The sequence below is a fragment of the Chrysemys picta genome, chromosome 1, assembly GCF_011386835.1.
Source record: "Chrysemys picta bellii isolate R12L10 chromosome 1, ASM1138683v2, whole genome shotgun sequence".
Lineage (NCBI taxonomy): Eukaryota > Metazoa > Chordata > Testudines > Emydidae > Chrysemys > Chrysemys picta.
The window spans coordinates 338,297,649-338,319,578 of record NC_088791.1 but is presented as its reverse complement, the minus strand read 5'-3'; the positions used below and the strand labels follow the sequence as shown (position 1 = coordinate 338,319,578).

Below are 21,930 nucleotides of genomic sequence, written 5' to 3'. Positions count from 1 at the left end.
ATCGATAATTCCACTAAGAGCTCCGGATTCCAAAAATAGCCATCGCAAAATCAATTGCCTCTTTCCTGTAAAATCCTCTGTTACAATGAATGATTACTCATTGCTACCGAAACATTAAGCAGAGCTCGTGAAATGTAATTAGGCTCACTTAGGAGCCAGGCGGAAGTTTTGGTGGACTGTTTATAAACTGATGGCGCTCCAGAGAGCTACATTAACATCATTCTTTCTTCCAAGTGGAATTACTTTGAAAGTCACATAAAGGGGTTTTATTTTTGTGCATGGAACCATCTAGCTCAACACATAGCAAATATAGTAATAGTTTACATGTGTAGACAGCCCCTTTCATCTCAGAATGCTTTAGAAACTACATACATAGAAAAAAATCTTTCAGTGATGGGTGAAGGCAGCCACCTTTGGGGTGGGAAGGTTCTAGCTAGGGGATAACCAGCACACAGTACAACAGCTATGGGGGGAGTGAGGAATGGGATATTTTGGCCAAGGACATTGGAGAAAAATGCCTCTTGCAAAAATTGTCCTTGGATCTTCAGTACCTCTAAGGACTTTTGCTCCTCTGGTTATACAGTGCAGTTCAGTGGATTGTTTCTATCTCTGTCCACATAAGTATTTGTGTGGCTACCTTTCAGTGGCATTATATTTATTCCATCTGTAAAATGAGGATCACGATACTAACCTCCTCGGTAAAGTGCTTTGAGGTCTACTGGTGAAAAGCGCTGTCTAAGAGCTAGGTGGAGTTCTATGTAGAGCTGGCTGAAACTTAGAATTTCTGGTTCGTGGGAAATTTCAAAAAATTTCATTTCAGAACCATAGACACGTGGTGTTTCTGAAACAAAATGTGTTCCCAGGACCTGCGGCAGCTGACTGAAATGTACATGATTCTGCTCCCTTCCACCGCTGCTCAAGCGGGGTCTCTCAGGGTTTTTTTTGGCTCCAGGTTGTGAATATGGGGACAGAGCCCAGTTAGAGCGGGGGCTTCTGCGCTCCTCAGCTCCATGGCAGGAAGGCAGGAAACTCTGCCATGATGGGGCTGCCCCAGAGCTGTGGAACCTGGAAACCTGGACTCCCCATCACCTGCCAGGAACCTATGCAGGGTTCCATCGGAAACCTGCCTGTGATTGGATGAAAGCTCATTGAACCCGAGATGGTTTCATGAACACACACAAATGATGATAAAATATTTCCTTTGATAATAATCTAAATTTACAAATAGGCAAAGCACGAAAAATGCTGCCTGAGAATTGATTAGAGTTTGATTTAAGGATATTTACACTGTATACTTTGACATGTGATATTGCCTAACAATTGTAAAGCTTTAACTTTTTGAATCTCAACAGATACTGTCATTAAATAATTAGAGTCCAAGCCCCCACATAATTTCCTGCAACTATACACAATTAAATAGCTAAAAATAGAAAAAATGCTTCAAGATAAACATTGATATTATCTGTTGACGTTATAATAAAAAATATTGAAATTCTGCCAAGCCTAACTATAAGCTGATCCTAAATCCATTGAAACCCAGCTCAGGAAAAACTTCCTAACCGTAAGAACAGTAGGACATTGGAACAGATGCCTAAGGAGGTTGTGGAAGCTCCTTCACTAGAGGTTTTCAAAAGGAGGCTGAAGCCATCTGTCTAGATGGTTTAGACACAACAAATCTGGCATCTTGGCAGGGGTTAGACTAGATGACCCTGGCAGTCCCTTCTAACTCTATGATTCTATGCAATCACCAGTGGAAAGACTCCCCTTCCACTTTAATAGGTTTTGTATCAGGCCTTCTTAACGGCTATGTAGTGCTGACTGAGGGTACATCTACACTACCTGCCGGATCTGCGGGTAGCAATCGATCTATCAGGGATCGATTTATCGTGTGTAGTGTAGACGCGATAAATCGATCCCCGATCGCTCTCCCGTCGACTGCTGAACTCCAGCTCGGCGAAAGGCGGAAGCAAAGTCGACGGGGGAGCGGCGGCTGTCGATCTCATGCCGCGAGGACGCGAAGTAAGTGATTCTAAGTCAATCTAAGATACGTCGACTTCAGCTATGCTATTCTCGTAGCTGAAGTTGTGTATCTTAGATCGACCCCTCCCCGCCCAGTGTAGACGAGGCCTGAATTACCAAAATCCTAATCCAGCAGTCACTGGGCTTAGTGTAAAACATGGGATGGTTTATTTGGGGGCAGTTTCTTTTTGGGTTGTCCCAAGCTCCTGGATAGGATTTTGGAGGTGACGGGGTTGTCCGGGACATCATGGATTTTATAATGCATATGTTAAGTCATTATTCCACATATTTGTTTTCCATTGTAGGATGATTGACTGGGTCTCTTGGCCCCTAGGGAAGAACATCGACAAATGGATCATCGCTCTACTGAAGGGTTTGGCTGCAGTGAAAAAGTTCAGCATCTTGATTGAAGTCACTCTTTTGAAAATTGAAAAGGTCAGTGTGCCCTTCAGACATGGCTGCAGCCAGAGTCTCTCCTTCCCTCTTAGAACTGGAGCTTCTCTGTCCTGCCTTTTGATCAAATTTGACTGAGACGTATATTGACATTAGTGCTGCAACCAGGTGATTAAAGGGGTCACCGTAGAATTGGATATTCGGTGCATTGGAGCTGTGCTAGTGGCTTGTACCCACTGGAGTTTGTAACCACCTTACCTTACTATCTACAGAACTGGTAGCCTGGAATCTGCCTTGTATGGCTTTCTAGCTAGCAGTTCTTGCCCCCACATACAATGGATATATAGAAGTGGGAGGCAGAGCTGCCTAATTGTTAGAGCAGGAGACTGGGAGTCAGGAGTTCGTTGCCTGATTCTCATTGGCTCAACATGTTTCCTCAGACAAGTCAATTCCAGCCACCTCTAAAATGACTGTGGATTTTGGATACCTCATTGTTGGAGGGCCCAACTTGAGACACTTAGGACCTGATTTTCAGAAGTGCCAAGCATCCGGAGCTCCCATTGACTTTAACTGCTGTGGTGAATACTCAGTGCAGTATGAAAATCAGGCCCTGGGTGTCTCAAGTTGGGTACCCAAAATCAATGGCCACTTTAGTAAATATTGCCCCTGCATCTCTCTGCGTCAGGCTCCCCATTTGTACGATGGGGGACTGTGACGGGTTTGGTCACAGAGACCCCCTTGGGACTGTCACCTGATGTGCTGAGACTACCTCTGAGCCCGTTTTCCCTGCCAGCTTGGGACTTCAGAACCCTGTCTTATTGAGCCAAATACGCTAACCTGCTACAACACAGACCCAAGATCTGAACCACATCCCCAAAGCTGCTGACTTAACTGAAAACTTAGCGAGTGCTCCTGTCTTCAGCACCCAGATACCCAGCTCCCAATGGGATCCAAACCCAAAATAAATCCGTTTTACTCTGTATAAAGCTTATACAGGGTAAGCTCATAAATTGTCCGCCCTCTATAACACTGATAGAGAGAGATGCACAGCTGTTTGCTCCCCCAGGTATTAATCACTTATTCTGGGTTTATTAATAAACAAAAGTGATTTTATTAAGTATAAAAAGTAGGATTTAAGTGGTTTCAAGTAATAACAGACAGAACAAAGTAAGTTACCAAGCAAAATAAAACAATACACGCAAGTCTAAAGCCTAACACATTAAGAAACTGAGTACAAGTAAATCTCACCCTCAGAGATGTTCCAATAAGCTTCTTTCACAGATTAGACTCCTTCCTAGTTTGGGCCCAATCTTTTTTCCGGTACAGACCTTGTTAGTTCCAGCAGGCATCTTAGGTGAAAAGCAGGGGATTCCACATGACTGGGACCCCTTTGTTCTATTCCACCCCCTTCTATAGCTTTGGCACAAGGTGGGAATCCTTTGTTTCTTTCTGGGTTCCCACCCCTCCTTCTAAATGGAAAAGCACCAGGTTTAAGATGGATTCCAGTATCATGTGACATGGTCACATGTCCTGTGAGACCCCTAGTCTCCATTCTTCCAAGGCTGGCCAGCACGTACCCAGGAAGTTTTGCAAGTAAACAGAGCCATTCACAACCAATTGTCCTAGTTAATGGGAGCCATCAAGATTCCAAGCCACCATTAATGACCCACACTTTGCATAATTACAATAGGACTTCAGAGTAATACTTCATATTTCTAGTTTTAGATACAAGAACGATACATACATACAAATAGGATGAACACACTCAGTAGATTATAAGCTTTGTAATGATACCTTACAAGAGACCTTATGCATAAAGCATACTCCAGTTACATTATATTCATACTCAGAAGCATATTTCCATAAACATATGGAGTGCAACATCACAGGGACAATACTTACCTACCTTGGAGAATCAGCCATGGAAGGCACTATTAAAGTGTAAAGTGTTACTGTTAACTGCAAGTACCTCTTGAATGAACCAAACTGAGAATGGCAGGGGCATATTATTTCTCCTGGTGCTGCTTTTGTTCTTCTTTCCTTCCGATGTTAATCCATTAGAAACTGACCCGACAGCCATTTAAAATGGGCTTGCGATGTGTTTAGCTGCTGGGATTGTGGAAGCAATGGGTTATAGATCAGCTTCGGGAGTGTTGGCATTTTTTGCCTGTTATCTTGTGAGATGCCGATCTTGAAAGAGGAGGATATGGTTACTAGCCCTCTGCTTTCAACGCACAGCCTCCAGTGATTTGTCTGAGGGGCTAAAGACATTTGAAACATCATGGCAAAGAAAGTGAGGATTAATTTAGAAAATGTAACATCGCTTTGCACTTGTTTAGTGCCTCCCATCTGAGGAGCTCAACTCGTCTTGGCATTGTGGCAGCCCTGATGAGGGATTGGGCGAGGCACACTACACATGTGCAATAGAGAGTCTCTGCCCCAAAGAGCTCATGGTCGTGGTGGGTGGAGAGACACAGCGGGTGCCCACAACTGGCTACTGGGGGCCGGGCAATGCACAAGTGACACAGTTATGTTTGGCATCCCGAGTAGCAGTGCCAGCACCTTGTTGAGTGGTGAGCCTCCAAACGCTCCTGTGAGCTGGGAAGCTGTTATCCTCCCCTTACAGAGAGGGAAATTCCTGGCCCAGAGAGGTCCGATGACTTGCCAGAGTTCAAGCTTCGAGTCCATGGCAGAGCCAGGAATAGAAGGTGGATCTGCTCACTCTCACACATGTGCTGTAACCACAGGCTCATTACGGTCTCTTTTTGTGAGGGATTCCTTCCCACAGCACAAAAACCTCTCGGAGAGCTTTCTTTGCCCCTGCCCTGACCCGTCCATCAAATCTATTGTTGGGCAGCCTCCCACATGGCAATCCCAGGAACAGGGGATGGGGCTTCTTGTCTCAGGAGCATCCCTTCGCACTAAGTCTATGCAATCTAGGTCCTGATGACAGGAAGCCCCGCCACCCAGACCTTCCCTTTCTCTTGCCCTGTACCTCTCTCCTCTCCGTGAGCTTCAGCATTGCAGGGTGTCTCTCCTTGCCATGCCCAGAGCCAGTGCTCCTCCTTCTTTCCTTCCCCGCTTCGCCTGCCTGCCAAGTGAGCCATTCCCCGTCTGGTACTGGAGAGAGACAGGGTGCTCTGGAGATGTGTTGGCTCAGCAGCAGCCGCCGCTTCTGGGCTGGCAGGGCAGCCAGGAAAGGAAGCCAGGGCACGCACTGGCCTCTGGGATTGCTGAAGCTTGAGGATGTGGGATTCAGCCTCTGTCTCAGGGAGAGGAGGATAAAGAGACAGACCTCTCCCCGCTGCTCTGTGCTCCTTGCTTTGCTGCCGCTGAGCTGAGTGAGCCCCTCAAGGCCCAGTGGGGAGACAGCAGCCTCCGTCTCGTCTCACCCAGCCGCCGTCAGCCGACGCACCTGGAATCGCAGCACTTGGGACTCAGCCGGGTGTGCTGGCAAGGCTGCTTCTGCTATAAATACACTTGAACTTGACTTCAAGAATTGCTCCCGCAGAAGTAGGAATCTGGAGGGTGCAGGGAACAGAAGCTGTTTCCCCTGGGAGCAGCTCTTCATTACCATGCCCAGGGAGCTGAGCTGGGCAAGACGTTAATGAGATCCCTTTTATTCCACCTGGGCTGCAGTCACCATTTGTGCCTTCGTCTCCTCTCACGGTCTCCCCGGTGCTCGGCTCTCCATGCTGCTGCCACTCCCCGTCTCCATGCAGAGAGGTCTCCATGTCAGGACGGCTTTCTTGATTTTTAAAACTCTCCAGTCTCCCTCCTGGGCCTTGTCTCTGTTTTCATCACTCCCCTAATATTGACTTCTGCAGCTCCTGGCGTCTGGGATGTGTTCATGGCTCTGCCACAGACTCTCTATAACAATATTTCCCACACAGTGGGTCCTGGCCCACCATTGGGTCACAGGAAGGTTGCCACGTCCAGGGCTGGATTAACCCATCACTGGGCAGTGGCCTAGGCAAACGTACAGTTCTTGTCCTGTACACAGGGGAGGCTGCGGGGTGGAAGGTGGGGTTTGGACAGCGATGGGGGCTGATCCCCACTCTCCTCTTCAGACACCGTTGCCTGGTGCTCAGGGTCGCATCATCACACAGGTTTGGCCCAGCCAGAGGTTGGCGTCTGGTCACAATACCATCACTCAAATTTGGCCCTGCCTCCCTCCTGTCAGTTTGGAGGGTTGGCCAGGCCAAACCTGAGTGGCTCTGCGATCCCATCATGCACCAGGTCGCAGGGAGACCAGGACTGGCTCTGTAAGACGGGACGCTGCAGGGTGAGTGCAGGGCGGGCTCACTTTCCAAGACTTCAGTCCCCCTCCCCAATTCTCCTCCACGCAGGGATTAGCTGGGATTAGGTTTGCAGTGCTGGGATGGTGTGTACATATCGTGTCTGTTTAGAATGTAAGCTCTTCAGGGCAGGGATTGTCTCTCAGCCTCAACTAGCCCACCAATCTTAATAAGACCTGGGGCCACCATGTTTATGTGGTGCCTTGGTAGTGTGTGCACTTTGAATTTCTGTGCTTTTCCCTCCATAGGTCTTTTCCAAGTTGCTGTACCCCATTGTGAGGGATGGAGCGCTGTCCGTTCTACTGTACATGCTGCTGAGTTTCCAGCACTCGCATGAAGCATTCCACTTGGTAAGGCTAAATCCAGACTTTAACAAGTGTGTCATACGGAACATATCATACCTCAGTTCAGTATGATGAATGTAATAGCTAAGGTAGCTAAAAAAGAGCCTGGAAGCAAAGACACTAGAGAATCATCTTCCATGGCCAGAGGTTCTCAAGATTATTTTCATGGCATACCACAAATCTGAATCCAGTCCTTCCTCAGGTGCTCCTCAGAACCTTTTGCATCCATCTCTACAGCAGATTGATGGTGGCACTAGGGGAACCAGAGTTGGTGAATTTGGAGTGCTCTGAGCCTAAGGAGTTGATTGCAAGGGACCAAGCAAACATGCTACAGCAGGAGACCAGGGATGAAGACTGGGAGCCGGTTCCTACCTTCTCCCTGACAACTCCTCCCTTCTTTTGCTTAGCAAACATAGGAGGCAAACCTGTCTGGATTCCTATCTGTTTATATTGGCATGTATGTGTTTAATGAGGTCTGAGAAATGTTCATACAAGAGCTTAGGAAAACACTGATCGCAAAAAGGTGTTTGTTTCCCTCCCCAACAAAATTTCCCATTTTTCTCAATTAATGAAATCGCCACAGATTAGCAAAAAAAGATTCATGCTTGAAATGAAAGAAGCATGCAACTGTTTTACAAGGCAGAGGCGGTGTTAGAGATAATTTCATTCAAAAATAGTAATTCAGGACAGATGAGGTGAAATCACAGGAAACAAATTAGTGAGAAATGTTGCATGAATTTTTAAACCAGGGTCTAGCACATTTGTACATTTGGGAACAATATATTAGTTCCATACTGTTACAGACCCAGCAGGGGGCACTTGTGTACAATTCTTTTGGGTTTGGAATCTGTAAAATAAGAGCTGCGTTTTTGCTTTAATTTCCTCTATAAAGAGTGGATTTAAAACAAAATAATCAATTTGGCTATTTGGACATCTCTTCCCACCCATCCGGCTATAACAACTGTAGTGTAGTTTATAGAGATTGCAATAAAATGGTACAAATCACAGATTAATCAAGATAGGTTCAATTAGCAATAGATGTAGCTCATAGTTTAAGGTTAAGCTCCTTAGTGCTCCATTCCAGCACGCAACATTCCATTCCCTAGTAAGTGTGTGTATGGACAGATAGCACAGACTAAGAGAGAGGGTGAAATTCACCCTTGTGCAAAGGCCTAACACAGGGCCTAGGTAACACACTTAAGCCCCAATTAAGCCCTCAAAATAAGGTTTAAGATCCTGATCCTGCACCACTGAAGACCAGGGGGCTTTGCTGTTGATTTCAATAGATTCAAGGTCAAGCCCTAAGTGGGATTTAAGTGGTGCACAGGCCTTGTGTGCTGGCCCTCTGGAAGGGTTGAATTTCACACAGGTACCTTAATCCAGCGTGCTGTGTGTAGTGTAGATGCATAACTAGTCTGAGCCTTATGTCAATGACTTAACTTTGCTATTTTTAGCTTCTTCCCCACATTCCCAGACTGGTGGCCTCTCTGAACAAGGAAGACTCCAACTCCGCAACAAGCTGCCTGGAACAGCTGGCCGAGCTGATCCACTCTATGTTCTTCCGGTTTTCAGGATTTCCAGATCTCTATGAGCCGGTCATGGAAGCAGTCAAAGTAAGGCATGCAGTTCTAGTCTAGTCCTCTGAACCTCATGTAAACTAGCTTTAGTTTGCTGTTCAGTACAGAGCAACTTTCTCATCATTAGAGATGGGCCTGAAACATATCCGAGCTCTCCTCACTCTGGGGGGAGATTCTGAATCTGGATCTTATTTGGATAGCATGGCCCTGTCTTTGGGGGAAGGACCATCTCTTTCTGTGGGTCTGTGCAGTGCCTAGCACTGTGGGGTCCTGATCACAAGTGTTGCGTCTAGCCACCTCTCTAATCCAAATAAAATAGAGTAAGTTATACTATGCTTAAGCAAGTCACAGTGGGGAGTCAATACTGCCCCCTCTGAGTTTCCAGTGACCTGAATTTCCCACTGAAGCTTTGCCGATGAGTTCCACTAGTACCTGTTAGTGATTCTTTATTACATCACAGGCAGTAAAATGGATTTTGACAAAAATCTCTGGTTGTTTCTAAGGCTCTTCCAATTCCAAATGAAGACCGAATTAAACATTTACTGGGACAAAATGCTTGGACCTCCCAGAAGAATGAACTGGCCTGTTTCTACCCACGTTTAGCTTCCAAATCTGACACAGGGAAGATTGGGTTAATTAACCTGGGGAACACCTGCTACATGAACAGCATCATTCAGGCTCTTTTCATGGCCTCCGAGTAGGTTTCCTTTCCCTCTTCTCTATCAACAGTGCTGTGAGTTTGTCTGTTACAGAAATTGGGTTTCCCCAATGGCTAATTTTCTCTGTCTGTGTTTTTGATTTGCTTTTAAAGCTTTAGGCACTCGGTGCTGAATTTAACCGAAAGCAATTCTCAGCCCTTGATGACAAAGCTCCAGTGGCTCTTTGCATTTCTGGAGCACAGTCAGGTAATTATTGCACATTCTTGTTTGTACTGTTCACGATAGAATGGCTCATCTGGGTGCTACACCCTGCCTGGTACAACTGCTGATAAGAGGCCTATGTATCTTGGTGCAGTTTATAAAGTGCCCAATTTTGTTTCTGTTATGTACTCATGGAGGAATTCTGTGCCACTGCGCAATGCAGAATTAATGTTCTGTGCAGAATTTCATGTTTCCCCTGCAGACCTGGGACTGCAGAATTGCTGGCTGCCAGTAGGGGCTGCTGTACTCTGCAGAGCCCGACTCTCCAGCTCGCAGTGAGTGGCGTGCCCAGCCTGGTGGGGATCTAGACTCTGCGTGCTCGGGCTGCCTGGCTTGATTCTCATCTGCCCAGGGATGGGAGAAGGCATGGAAGACCTAGCCCTGGTAAAGGGTGAGGAAGGGCAGGGCCGCACCACACTGTTACCCCCGACAGGGCATTAAAGAAGTTGTGGGGAGTACAACCTGCACCCCCTCCCTCTTTGTTTAATCCTGGGAGGGAGGGGGTGCAGGTGTCTCGGCCAGGGGTGCCCTATGGCTGGACTCTGGGGGGAGGGAGGTGCAGGTGTTTGGGCTCTGGGGGGCTCCATGCATCCCTCTCCAGTACCCTGCAACTAGAACTGGGTTGACATAGGGGTTTCTTTAACTCTCTACTCCTGGGGGAATCTTTTTTCTTGGGGTCTGTATTGTTGACATACTTGTTGACCGGTATTTTGAAATAAATTACCCAAATAATTGAAACTGGAGTGATTATATTGTGTTATTTTGACAAATAAGATATACAGAATTTTACAGAAGTTTAAAATATTGTGCATAGAATTTTTAATATTTTGGCGCAGAATTTTCCCAGGAGTAATTATGGGTTCAGATTTGGAAAAATATATGTGGTGGTCTCTCCCAAACTCTCTCACTCATGAGAATGGGCAGTCTTCAGATTATAATTTCCTTTGGTTTGGTTGGTGTAATAGTTAATATTAAAATTTAAATATTCATTCGATTCAGTGGGTTTTAGAGATGAATGAGTTCGCAGCTTTTAGAGCTCTTGTTTCAGGCTGCCTGCAGACTCAGACAGACATCACAATAGTGGTGATACATGGCTCATAGTTTGAAGATTATTTTCACAACTTTAAAAGCTCAAGGCCAAGATTTTCAAAAGCGACTGACAAGTGATTTTGGGTGCTTCCGTTTTGGATGGCCAATTTGAAGCCTCTTAGAGAGGCCACTGAAAGGTGATGGGTACTAATTCCCAAGCCATGGTCATCAGAGAGCTGGCTCTTCCTCATTTCCAGATGCATTGAAAGAAGATGAGAATGCATCAGTACTTTTCTGCTGTTGCTTTTCCATGCTAGCAACTGCTGTGGTTGCCACACGGGTGTTACTCAGTGGCTAGTGGGAGAGGAGGTGGTCTTCACAGTTATGAATAGAAGGGCATGTGCTCCACACAATTGCATGGGAAGGTTGGTGTCCACAAACCAATGGGCACAAAGATGTGGCCATGCTTTGAAAACACTTGAGAACGTCCAGCACTGGGGATAACCTCGGATGTACTGTCAATGCTGGGTAAGAACTAATGTTGTCACACTTTGCCTAAGAGCTTGCTGCTTCATACTGTCTTCCTTCTCATTCAATCAGCTGCATGCCTACTGGCTAAAATACGTGGTTACTCTTATTATCCATCTGACCCTGGAGCCGGGGGGGCATAACATGTGGCAGTGCTTATATGGTCAATCACACTGTCTCCCTAATAGCTTCTAGCTATTGTCTCTTCTCATGTTGATCTTCTTTCAGCTCTTAAAATCTCTTCTCATGCGGAGCTGTGTCCCCATCCATATTAATTAGATAGCAGCTTCCTCAAGGCATGAGTTACATTGTTCAGTAATATAGTACTGCCTACAGTGATCGGAATAACGGGTGAAGTTGTTTTATTTTTATAAAAGGATTTGGATCAAATTTAATGAAGGATCAAATGAACTGGTGAATGAATTAAGTGGAAGTCTCTGTACTAGTATATAAATAGTTTAAACATGGAAAGAAGAGATGAATAAAAGGTGACACGAAGAAAATATATAAAATAATGAGTGGGCTAGAGAAGGTAGATCAATTGAATTGATGCTCCCAAGAGCAAGGAGACATTCAAGGAAATTGAGAGGTAGCCAGTTCAAAACTGATAAAAGAAAATACTTTTCCACATAATGTGCAGTTAGTCTGAGGAACTCATTACCACAAGGGCAAGAGTGTAGAAGGATTCAGCAAGGGGTTTGTTTAGGCATTTCTATGGACAACAGGAATATACAAAGTTACCCTCGTACATCATAGTATAAACAATTAGATGTTGGGGATTAGAAGTAAACTTCCTCCGGCCAGGTTATCCGGTAATCTCCTCCAGCAGGGTTTCTTCCTCTGAAGCAGTGGGTACTGACCACAGAGTGGGAGATGAGATACAGGACTAGATGGACCCACTGGCCTGATCCATTACAATTCCTATGCTCCTAAGAATGAAGAGTATCAGAGGGGTAGCCGTGTTAGTCTGGATCTGTAAAAAGCAACAGAGTCCTGTGGCACCTTTAAGACTAACAGATGTATTGGAGCATAAGCTTTCGTGGGTGAATATCCACTTCGTCAGATGCATGTAATGGAAATTTCCAGAGGCAGGTATAAATATGCAGGCAAGAATCAGTCTGGAGATAACAAGGTTAGTTCAATCACGGAGGGTGAGGTCCTCTGCTAGCAGTTGAGGTGTGAACACCAAGGGAGGAGAAACTGCTTTTGTAGTTGGCTAGCCATTCACAGTCTTTGTTTAATCCTGAGCTCATGGTGTCAGATTTGCAAATGAACTGAAGCTCAGCAGTTTCTCTTTGGAGTCTGGTCCTGAAGTTGTTTTTGCTGTAAGATGGCTACCTTTACATCTGCTATTGTGTGGCCAGGGAGGTTGAAGTGTTCTCCTACAGGTTTTTGTATATTGCCATGCCTGATATCTGACTTGTGTCCATTGATCCTTTTACGTAATGACTGTCCAGTTTGGCCATGTACATAGCAGAGGGGCATTGCTGGCACATGATGGCATATATAACATTGGTGGATGTGCAGGTGAATGAACCGGTGATGTTGTAGCTGGTCTGGTTAGGTCCTGTGATGGTGTTGCTGGTGTAGATATGTGGGCAGAGTTGGCATCGAGGTTTGTTGCATGGATTGGTTCCTGAGTTAGAGTTGTTATGGTGCGATGTGTGGTCGTTGGTGAGAATATGCTTAAGGTTGGTGGGTTGTCTGTGGGCGAGGACTGGCCTGCCTCCCAAGGTCTGTGAAAGCGAGGGATCATTGTCCAGGATGGGTTGTAGATCACTGATGATGCGTTGGAGAGGTTTAAGCTGAGAACTGTAGGTGATGGCCAGTGGAGTTCTGTTGGTTTCTTTCTTGGGCTTGTCTTATAGCAGGAGGCTTCTGGGTACACGTCTGGCTCTGTTGATTTGTTTCTTTATTTCCTTGTGCGGATATTGTAGTTTTGAGAATGCTTGGTGAAGATCTTGTAGGTGTTGGTCTCTGTCTGAGGGGTTGGAGCAGATGCGGTGTACCTCAGCGCTTGGCGGTAGATGATGGATCGTGTGGTGTGTCCGGGGTGGGAAGCTGGAGGCATGAAGTCTTTGTTTAATCCTTAGCGGTCGGTGGGTTTTCGGTATAGGGTGGTGTTAACGTGACCATCACTTATTTGTACTGTGGTGTCTAGGAAGTGGACCTCCCGTGTAGATTGGTCCAGGCTGAGGTTGATGGTGGAGTGGAAGCTGTTGAAATCGTGGTGGAATACTTCCAGAGTCTCCTTCCCATGGGTCCAGATGATGAAGATGTCATCAATGTAGCGTAGGTAGAGAAGGGGCGTGAGTGGACAAGAGCTGAGGAAGTGTTGTTCTAGGTCAGCCATAAAAACGTTGGCATATTGTGGGGCCATGCGGGTGCCCGTGGCGGTGCCACTGGTCTGGAGGTATATATTGTCACCAAATTTGAAATAATTGTGCATGAGGATAAAGTCACAGAGCTCAGCAACAAGTTGTGCTGTGTCATCATCAGGGATACTGTTCCTGACGGCTTGTATTCCATCTGTGTGTAGGATGTTTGTGTAGAGAGCCTCCACATCCATGGTGGCTAGGATGGTGTTTTCTGGGAGAGCACCAATGCATTGTAGTTTTCTCAGGAAATCAGTGGTGTTACGGAGATAGCTGGGAGTGCTGGTGGCGTAGGGTCTAAGCAGAGAGTCCACATATCCGGATAGTCCTTCAGTGAGTGTGCCAATTCCAGAGATGATGGGGCGTCCAGGATTTCCAGGTTTGTGGATCTTGGGTAGTAGATAGAATAACCCTGGTCGGGGCTCTAATGTTGATTTGTTCCTGTGTTAGTGTAGGGAGTGTCCTGAGTAGATGGTGCAGTTTCTTAGTATATTCCTCAATAGGATCTGAGGAAAGTGGCCTGTAGAATTTGGTATTGGAGAGTTGTCTGGCAGCCTCCTTCTGGTAGTCAGACCTGTTCATGATGACAACAGCACCTCCTTTATCAGCCTCTTTGAGTATAATGTCAGAGTTGTTTCTGAAGCTGTGGATGGCATTGCGTTCTGTATGACTTAGGTTATGAGGCAAGCGATGTTGTTTTTCCACAAGTTCTGCCTGTGCACGTCGGTGGAAGCATTCTATGTATAGGTCCAGACTATCATTTCGACCCTCAGGAGGAGTCCATGTAGAGTTCTTCTTTCTGTGTTGTTGGTGGGAGGGTATCTGTGTATCAGTGCACTGTTCAGTGTTATCTTGGAAGTATTCTTTGAGTTGGAGGCAGCGAAAGTAGGCTTCCAGATCACCACAGAACTGTATCATGTTCGTGGGGGTACTGGGTCAAAAAGAGAGTCCCCAAGATAGGACAGACTCTTCTGCTGGGTTGAGTGTGTAGCTGGATAAATTGACCATATTGCTGGGTGAGTTAGGGGTACCACTGTTGTGGCCCCATGTGGCAGGTAGAGGAGGAGGAGAATGAAGAGGAGGCTGAGTTAAAATGTGAAGAATTTCCACTTCCACATGAGCCCTCAGAGAGACAGAATAACATTATCCATGATGAAATGTAGCCAGGACTCTGCGGTGAAAACGCTCCTGCTCATGGAAAATGCACCATGGGATTTTAAGGCATGTATGTGGCTGACACCTTCATTTCAAGTCTGATTTGAAAGAGTAAATAACACAAATAAAGCATGCACTTATACAACACCTTTCCCTTGAGAATCTCAAAGCACTTTACAAATGTAGGCCCATTTCAATGACCCTGCTTTACAGATGGGAAAATTGAGGCATGGAGAGGTTAAGTGACCTGCCTGAGGTCACACAGCAGGACAGTGGCAGAGGTGGGACTAGAAAACATGTTTTCTGAGGCTTATTCCCTTACTCTAACCCCTGAATGCTCCCTAATTGCAATGCACCAATGAAGTTTGCCCTGGTGCCTGAGTAGAAAGGCTATTTCTCTGGTTTAAAGCGGGACCGACCTAGTTTTGTAAAGTTCTGTCCCTGTCTGGTAGTGATTAAAACCAGACGTGGCTTTGTCCGGTGAAAATCTGTCTCCGCCGGAGGAGGCTAGTGGGGGCGGTGCCAGCTGCCCTTCCCTCTCCTTGGCTGCTAGAGGCTGCAAACCAGGCAGCCAGCCAATACTTTGATGGGGCTAACAGCTGGTTAGACTCTGCAGGCAGGGGGCCAAACTGGCCTCTGTGCTGTCCCCTGTCAGGCTTTGGGAAGCCAGCAAAAAGGCGGTTACAGTAGTCAGCATTTTGAGATTATGAGGAGGGACCAGTGTTTGTGCAGGGTGCACAGGATGAAAAAGGTCAGATTTTAGAAACAGCAGAGAGGAAAACACAGCTGGATGTGGGGGCACGGGAGAGGGAAGAATCAAAGAGGACTCATAAGTTAATGGTCTGAGTGGCAGATAGGAAAGATGGTGATATCTCAACAGTGAAGGAAAATGCAGGAAGGAGTTCCATTTTTTTGATCGTGTTAAATTTAAGATGAAAGGAAGACAGTGAGGGGGGATGTCAGAGAGAGATTGAGAGGGCAAGGCTGAAGTACAGGATTGAAACTGAATGAATTAGAAAGAATCATAGAATATCATAAAATATCATGGTTGGAAGGGACCTCAGGAGGTCATCTAGTCCAACCCCCAGTAACTTTTGTGCATCAAGGCCAAGGACTGGGGCCTGGTGGCTGAGGGGAGGTTGATAGACTGTTAGAACGGAGGGCTTGATATTAAAAGTAACCTCAGATTCTAGCAGGAACTCATGTCTGTTCCTGGGTGGTACACCAGTAACCTCAGGCTCTAGCAGGAACTCATGTCTGTTCCCTGGTGGTGCACCAGTAACCTCAGGTCTAGCAGGAACTCATGTCTGTTCCCTGGTGGTGCACCAGTAACCTCAGGTCTAGCAGGAACTCATCTCTGTTCTCTGGTACTGCGCCAGTAATCTCAGGTCTAGCAGGAACTCATGTCTGTTCCCTGGTGGTGCACCAGTAACCTCAGGTCCAGCAGGAACTCATGTCTGTTCTCTGGTACTGTGCCAGTAATCTCAGGTCTAGCAGGAACTCATGTCTGTTCCCTCATGGTGCACCAGTAAACTGTGTGAACAAAACCGTGAAAGACAGTGTGCTTAAAAGGCTCTTAAACCCAGACTCCAGAGCCTGCCACACTTGACTCTCCCAAGCAGAACATGTGACTCCATCATGGTCACGTTGCTGCCTTGGGTTTATCGAAGACGTCAGTGATGCTCATGCGCCAAACAGAGGAGAAACGTATATGGTTTACAGCCAACTTCTGTTCTGGATGAGCAGCCAACAACGGAACAGTCTCTCTCTAACGGTGCCCCGAGGGCTCGTCTGAAAACAGTGGGAGACTTTCTAGCAGAACTGCTGCACCTGCTATCAGCACTTGTGTAGCACCACTGCCTCTGCACCTAGACGGAGCAGTGGTGGAAGCAGCACATGGATGTACGGTATCTCAGAATAACCCGCTTACCTTAAATGCATATTACTGAGGCCATTCAAAAGCAGCTGGAATGTCTGGCTTGTGTTAGGATCACCTCAGTGGGCCCCACATGTAGCTATTCCTTGCAGAAAAGGGTCGCAAGTAGCAACATAACCAAAGGACTGGGGGATTCTAGGTTTGCTCACACCTGCTGCTTCACTTAGAGCAGAGGGTCAGATTCAGGTCTGGGGTAAGCAGGTGTGAACTTCACTGAAGCCAGTATTTTGCATACAAGAGTCAAAAAGAAGCTTCTTTAGTGTACCCTGCTGGGCCTTTTGGTATCGGGCTCTTTAGGTTCTTATATTGTGCTTGCCCCATCACCGTAGTAGGGGAACACATGTCAGTCTATCTGAACCATGGGAAATCTCTGAATCTTTTAAAAAATCCTGGTCCCTGCTGGAAAATTAATAATCTCCATGATCAGGGTGACGACACCACTGCTCCTACAGATAGCTTGTTCCCTCAAACACTGATTCACAATCAGTTCTCCGCTGTAGTCGATAAAGGCAACATCGTCTCGGAGTTTGTTTATAGTCACCGCGCTGTGAAACGCAAGACGTCTTTTAATCCCGAATGGCCGAAAGAATATGAGTTCATTGCTGAAAGCAGGAACGGAGAGCATCGCGGATCTTGCAGCCTGCGTAGGAGTGATGTAGCTGTCAGCAATCGTGGAAAAGGAGATTTGAATCAACACATTTCTGTTTGTACTTTTCAGAAGAACTCGTGCAGTGCAGCTACTTCAGCTGATATGCAGAACTTCTTCAAAGCAAGCGTGTCGCCTCATGCCGATAATGTGACTGCTGCTGAACTTTGCAAAGTGGTCCATGCTGTTACCATCACCATTTTTTAATGACGCATCAACGGTAGCGTAAAAGTTAATAAAACTATTTACCATGACTTGTCTGTGGCTAAAGACTTGACTTGATGAAAAAGCAAGGCAAAAAGCATTGAGCAAGAACATTTTAGCCCCATATTCAGTTCAGAAGCATTTAGAAAATATTAAGAGTAATGATCTATGTTTCTATTTGACCACTGATTCTTTAAATAAGGGAGCAGCAAAGTGTTTTTCTTTAGTCTTAAGGTATTTCAGCTTTGAAAAAGGGATTCTCCTGGATTTAACAGTGATAGTCAGGAAACTGTGCAAGCCTTTGCCACAGAAACATTTGGAAAACTCAAGGCTTTTGACCTCAGTTTGCAGAAGCTGTCAGCCTATGTGGCAGATAATAACAATTGCACTGTTAAACAACAATAGAATACCAATTTACATTTATTATAAATATTTTTGGATGTTTTTCTACATTTTCAAATATATTGATTTCAGTTACAACACCGAATACAAAGTGTAGCGTGCTCACTTTATATTATTATTTTTATTACAAATATTTACTCTGTAAAAAAGATAAACTAAAATTAGTATTTGTCAGTTCACCTCAGACAAATACTGTAGTGCAAGCTCTTTATCATGAAAGTGCAACTAACAAATGTAGAATTTTTTTTTACATAGCTGCACTCAAAAACAAAACAATGTACAACTTCAGCGCCTACAAGTCCATGCAGTCCTACTTCTTGTGCAGCCAATCGCTCAGACAAACAAGTTTGTTTACATTTACAGGAGATAATGCTGCTAATTATCTACAATGCTTCTTATTTACAATGTCACCTGAAAGTGAGAACAGGCATTCGTATGGCACTGTTTTAGTCAGCGTTCCAAGGTATTTACATGCCAGATAGGCTGAACATTCATATACCCCTTCATGCTTTGACTTGTAGATTGCAAGTCTTATCTTTTTTTTACAGTGCAAATATTTGTAATAAAAAAAATAAGATAAATAGTATAAAGTATAAAATATTTGTAATAAAAATAATATATATAGTATATATATATATAATATACATACGTACATAATATAAGTATGTATATATAATATACAAATAATATATTTGTAATAAAAATAATATATATGTGTATATATAATATATGTGTGAATATAATATACGTATGTATATATGATATACCAATAATATATTTGTAATAAAAATAATATAAATAGTATAAAGTATAAACTATTTGTAATCAAAAATAATATTTGTAATAAAAATAATAACATAAAGTGAGCACTCTACATTTTGTATTCTGTGTTGTAACTGAAATCATTATATTTGAAAGTGTAGAAAAACATCCAAAACTATTTACAATAAATTTAAATTGGTATTCTATCATTGTTTAACAGTGGGATTAAAACTGCGATTAATTGTGATTTAACTTTTTTCGTCATTTGACACCCCTACCAGAAACTGAAAAATGCCAACCGGGATACTATAGCAGGCAGTTGCTTAGCACCCATTCTTCATAGCACAACAGAGTACGCTGCAGAAAAACGTTGTCCATGTCGAACATTTAATTCTAAAGGTTTATTCCCCCTTCAGCGTTTCTGCTACTGGAACAGAACAATAAAAGGCGATTTGTGACCGTGAGGTGGAAGAGTGCAATCTATTGAGACACGTTACCAGGTGGCTGTCTCTTTTGCTGACAGTCAATAGTTTACTGAAGTGCTGAAACCCACTACCTAGTGATTTCTAGTGTTTAGGAGAGGAGGAGTGTCCCAAAGTAATCTGGAAATACTTTGGTAACAAGGGGGCTACCAGTGAGGTGGCTAAATTATATTTTCTCTTTGTGAGCCATGCTCTGAAGCTATTCATGGGCTGTATTGAGGCTTTAGAAGCCAAGTGCTTTAGTGTTCTTTCAGAGTGGTGCATGAGCTTACGAAGGGACTGAATATGAAACTGGAGGGAAGGGTTAGGGACAAGTTCTTTGGATACATGTGAATTCTGTGCTCCAGGGACTTACTCAAGATATCCTTGGAAGGTGTAAAAAGGGCTTCACGACCTTTATGAAAGAACAAAGAAGTATCTGCATGACAGGTTTGACTTCATTTTGCCTTCACAGCAAAGTGTCCAAGTTAGTTCTTGAAAAACCCATCAGCTTTGAAGAATTTTTCTGAAGCTGTTTGCGCTTGTAGTGTGAAAGAATTAAGAATTTGGCACGATAGAAAGCCTAATCTCTTCTCTTGCATGAAAGAATTGCCTGCCTCGTGAAGAGAGGTACCCGGAAAATTTCACCAAAGCACAGGGCAACTTCAAGAACTTGAAGAAAATCAGCTGTTACATCTCTTCGGTACCAGGTGGCAATGCTCACACGGAGACGGTTTTCTTTCTGATGATCACAGCTTGGTAGGGTGACCAGACAGCAAGTGTGGAAAATCGGGACGGGGGTGGGGAGTAATAGGAGGCTATATAAGAAAAAGACCCCAAAATCGGGACTGTCCCTATAAAATCCCGGGACATCTGGTCACCCTACAGGTTGGACAAATGAAAGGATGCAGAGGTCATGAAAGCAGAGCGCCATATATGTGTCAATTCAACAGAGGAATGCAAGAATATGTACGCTGAACAAGAACAAAGAACTTCTGAAGGCCTGGAATGGGCACCGATAAAGGGCTATGGTATTCTGTGAATTAGGCACACCACACAATCTACTTCTCGCTAGCAAACCTAACTGTCTTTACATTGTCACATTGTTCCCTACACACAAACGAACACCGTCTTTTATTGAGAAAGTTCTGAGTGACGTAATTTTTCATGCCGTTTTGTGTAATCATACAGAGTTGAATGCAGGGTTTGCAGGCTGTTGCATTGTCGAGCTTGCCAAAAAAATCAGAATTAGTCTTTTACGATAATACATAGGAATGTGGCAATGTTTTGGTACAGGTTTTATTTGCTAACATTTCCACATGTGGGGTCACGCCGGCGGGAGTGGGGTTGCCCTATATTCTGGGGATGTGTCAGTGGCCACCCTACTCCCGGAGTTTGCAGTGTACCGGCATTCTAAAGAAATCTTTTTATTGTCCTGCTAATGTTACACTCCAGGGACAGTTTTAAAACTGGAGTTTTTGTTAAACTTAGTATCACCTCCCCCAAAACAAATGCAGTTTGCACAAGCCCCGCTCAGTCCTTTCAGAGCACACACCACTCTGGTGTAACCAGAGCTGTCCCCTTTGGCCCCCGCAGCAGACCTTCAATCCTTAAAGGGACAAGGCACTCTATCCCTGACTTTCGCTGATGAGTGCTACACTGCCTCCCAACAGGTTTCACTGACTGACTGTCTGCAAGGGCCTGACCCAACTCTCATTGATGTGAATGGAAAGTGATGCCCAATGGGAGTGGGATCTGGCCTTAAATGCTTCTCTTCCTCTCGTTTTGTTGCTGCCAGCGACCTGCTATCTCACCTGAAGGCTTCCTCTCGGCCTCCTGGCCTCCTTGGTTTAGCCCTGGAGCTCAGCAGGACTGTTCCGAATACCTGAAGTACCTGCTGGATCGGTAAGTGGCAGCCTTTGTACACATTTAGAGTGTAAACTCTTTGGGGCAGGAGGCAGTTCTCTTTGTTCTGGGTTTGTACAAGGCAGGGCCTCCTAAACACAACATGATAAATTATAACAGAGATGCAAACAGCTGTTCGTCTGGGTCATTGTGCTCATCCCCTGCCAATGTGGGATTGTTCCCTAGAGAGAAAGTTGGAAGGTTTTCATGAATGATTTTGGACAACTAATATCAGTGATCATTTCCAAGGCTTTCTAAACACTGTATTGACTCACAGGTGAGTAATGTACTGGTGCTGGGGGTCTGAGTGAGTGAGGTTACCCTAGAATGGCTGGGCTACTGAGGCGATAAGGAAGCTAGTAATGTCAGCTAGGGCCCAAGGGAGTTCTTTTGTTCACATGATGGAGCACTGTGTGTTTGGAGCTGAAGGACAAGGGTTCTAGTCGCAGCTTCAATTATAAAGCCCTACTTTAGGCTCTCCTGTGTATAAACTTTGGCTTGGAAAAATCAGTTTGGCCTGAAAATTGCCACATTCACCCTGAAGGCAAAGGGGATTGTCTTGGCCAAGTGTGTGGGAAAATCTGACTATTTCTGAATGACAAACCTTTAAATAAAAAAACACCCTTGTTTGAAATTTTGACTTTTGTCTAAAATTTCTCTCTCTCTCTCTCTCTCTCTCTCTGTAGCTCAAAAGCCACAGATCCCCTTCAAATCCCTCCCAGCTGCAGGTGGGCACGCAAAGTTGCTCTGGCAGAAATAGGGTGTGTAGCACATGAAAAGTGTATACACCCCAAATCCCATCCCCTCACCGCCACTCAGGCAGAAAGAGCATAGCAGGCAGGATCCTCTGTGCCCACACGGGATGGAGCTGCCAATCTTTACAGTGTGGGGAGCCACCGGCTGTGCTGAGCCCTAACGAGACAAAACTCCATAGAGTGAAAGTCTTTGTCCGAAAGTGTTGAGAAGCTGAAAGTAC

The 21,930-nt window shown here is 45.1% G+C and overlaps 1 protein-coding gene across 2 annotated transcripts in view; it reads left to right on the top strand.

The window, feature by feature from the left end:
* USP35 (ubiquitin specific peptidase 35) overlaps positions 1-21,930 on the top strand; it is a 66,413-nt gene that overhangs the window by 27,937 nt on the left and 16,546 nt on the right. For both annotated transcript variants that reach the window (XM_005290568.4, XM_065595912.1), the window contains exons 4-9: positions 2,325-2,454; positions 6,959-7,060; positions 8,509-8,667; positions 9,135-9,328; positions 9,443-9,536; positions 20,848-20,954. In XM_005290568.4, the coding sequence (XP_005290625.2) occupies positions 2,325-2,454; positions 6,959-7,060; positions 8,509-8,667; positions 9,135-9,328; positions 9,443-9,536; positions 20,848-20,954 (786 nt within the window). The remainder of the gene's footprint in view (positions 1-2,324; positions 2,455-6,958; positions 7,061-8,508; positions 8,668-9,134; positions 9,329-9,442; positions 9,537-20,847; positions 20,955-21,930) is intronic.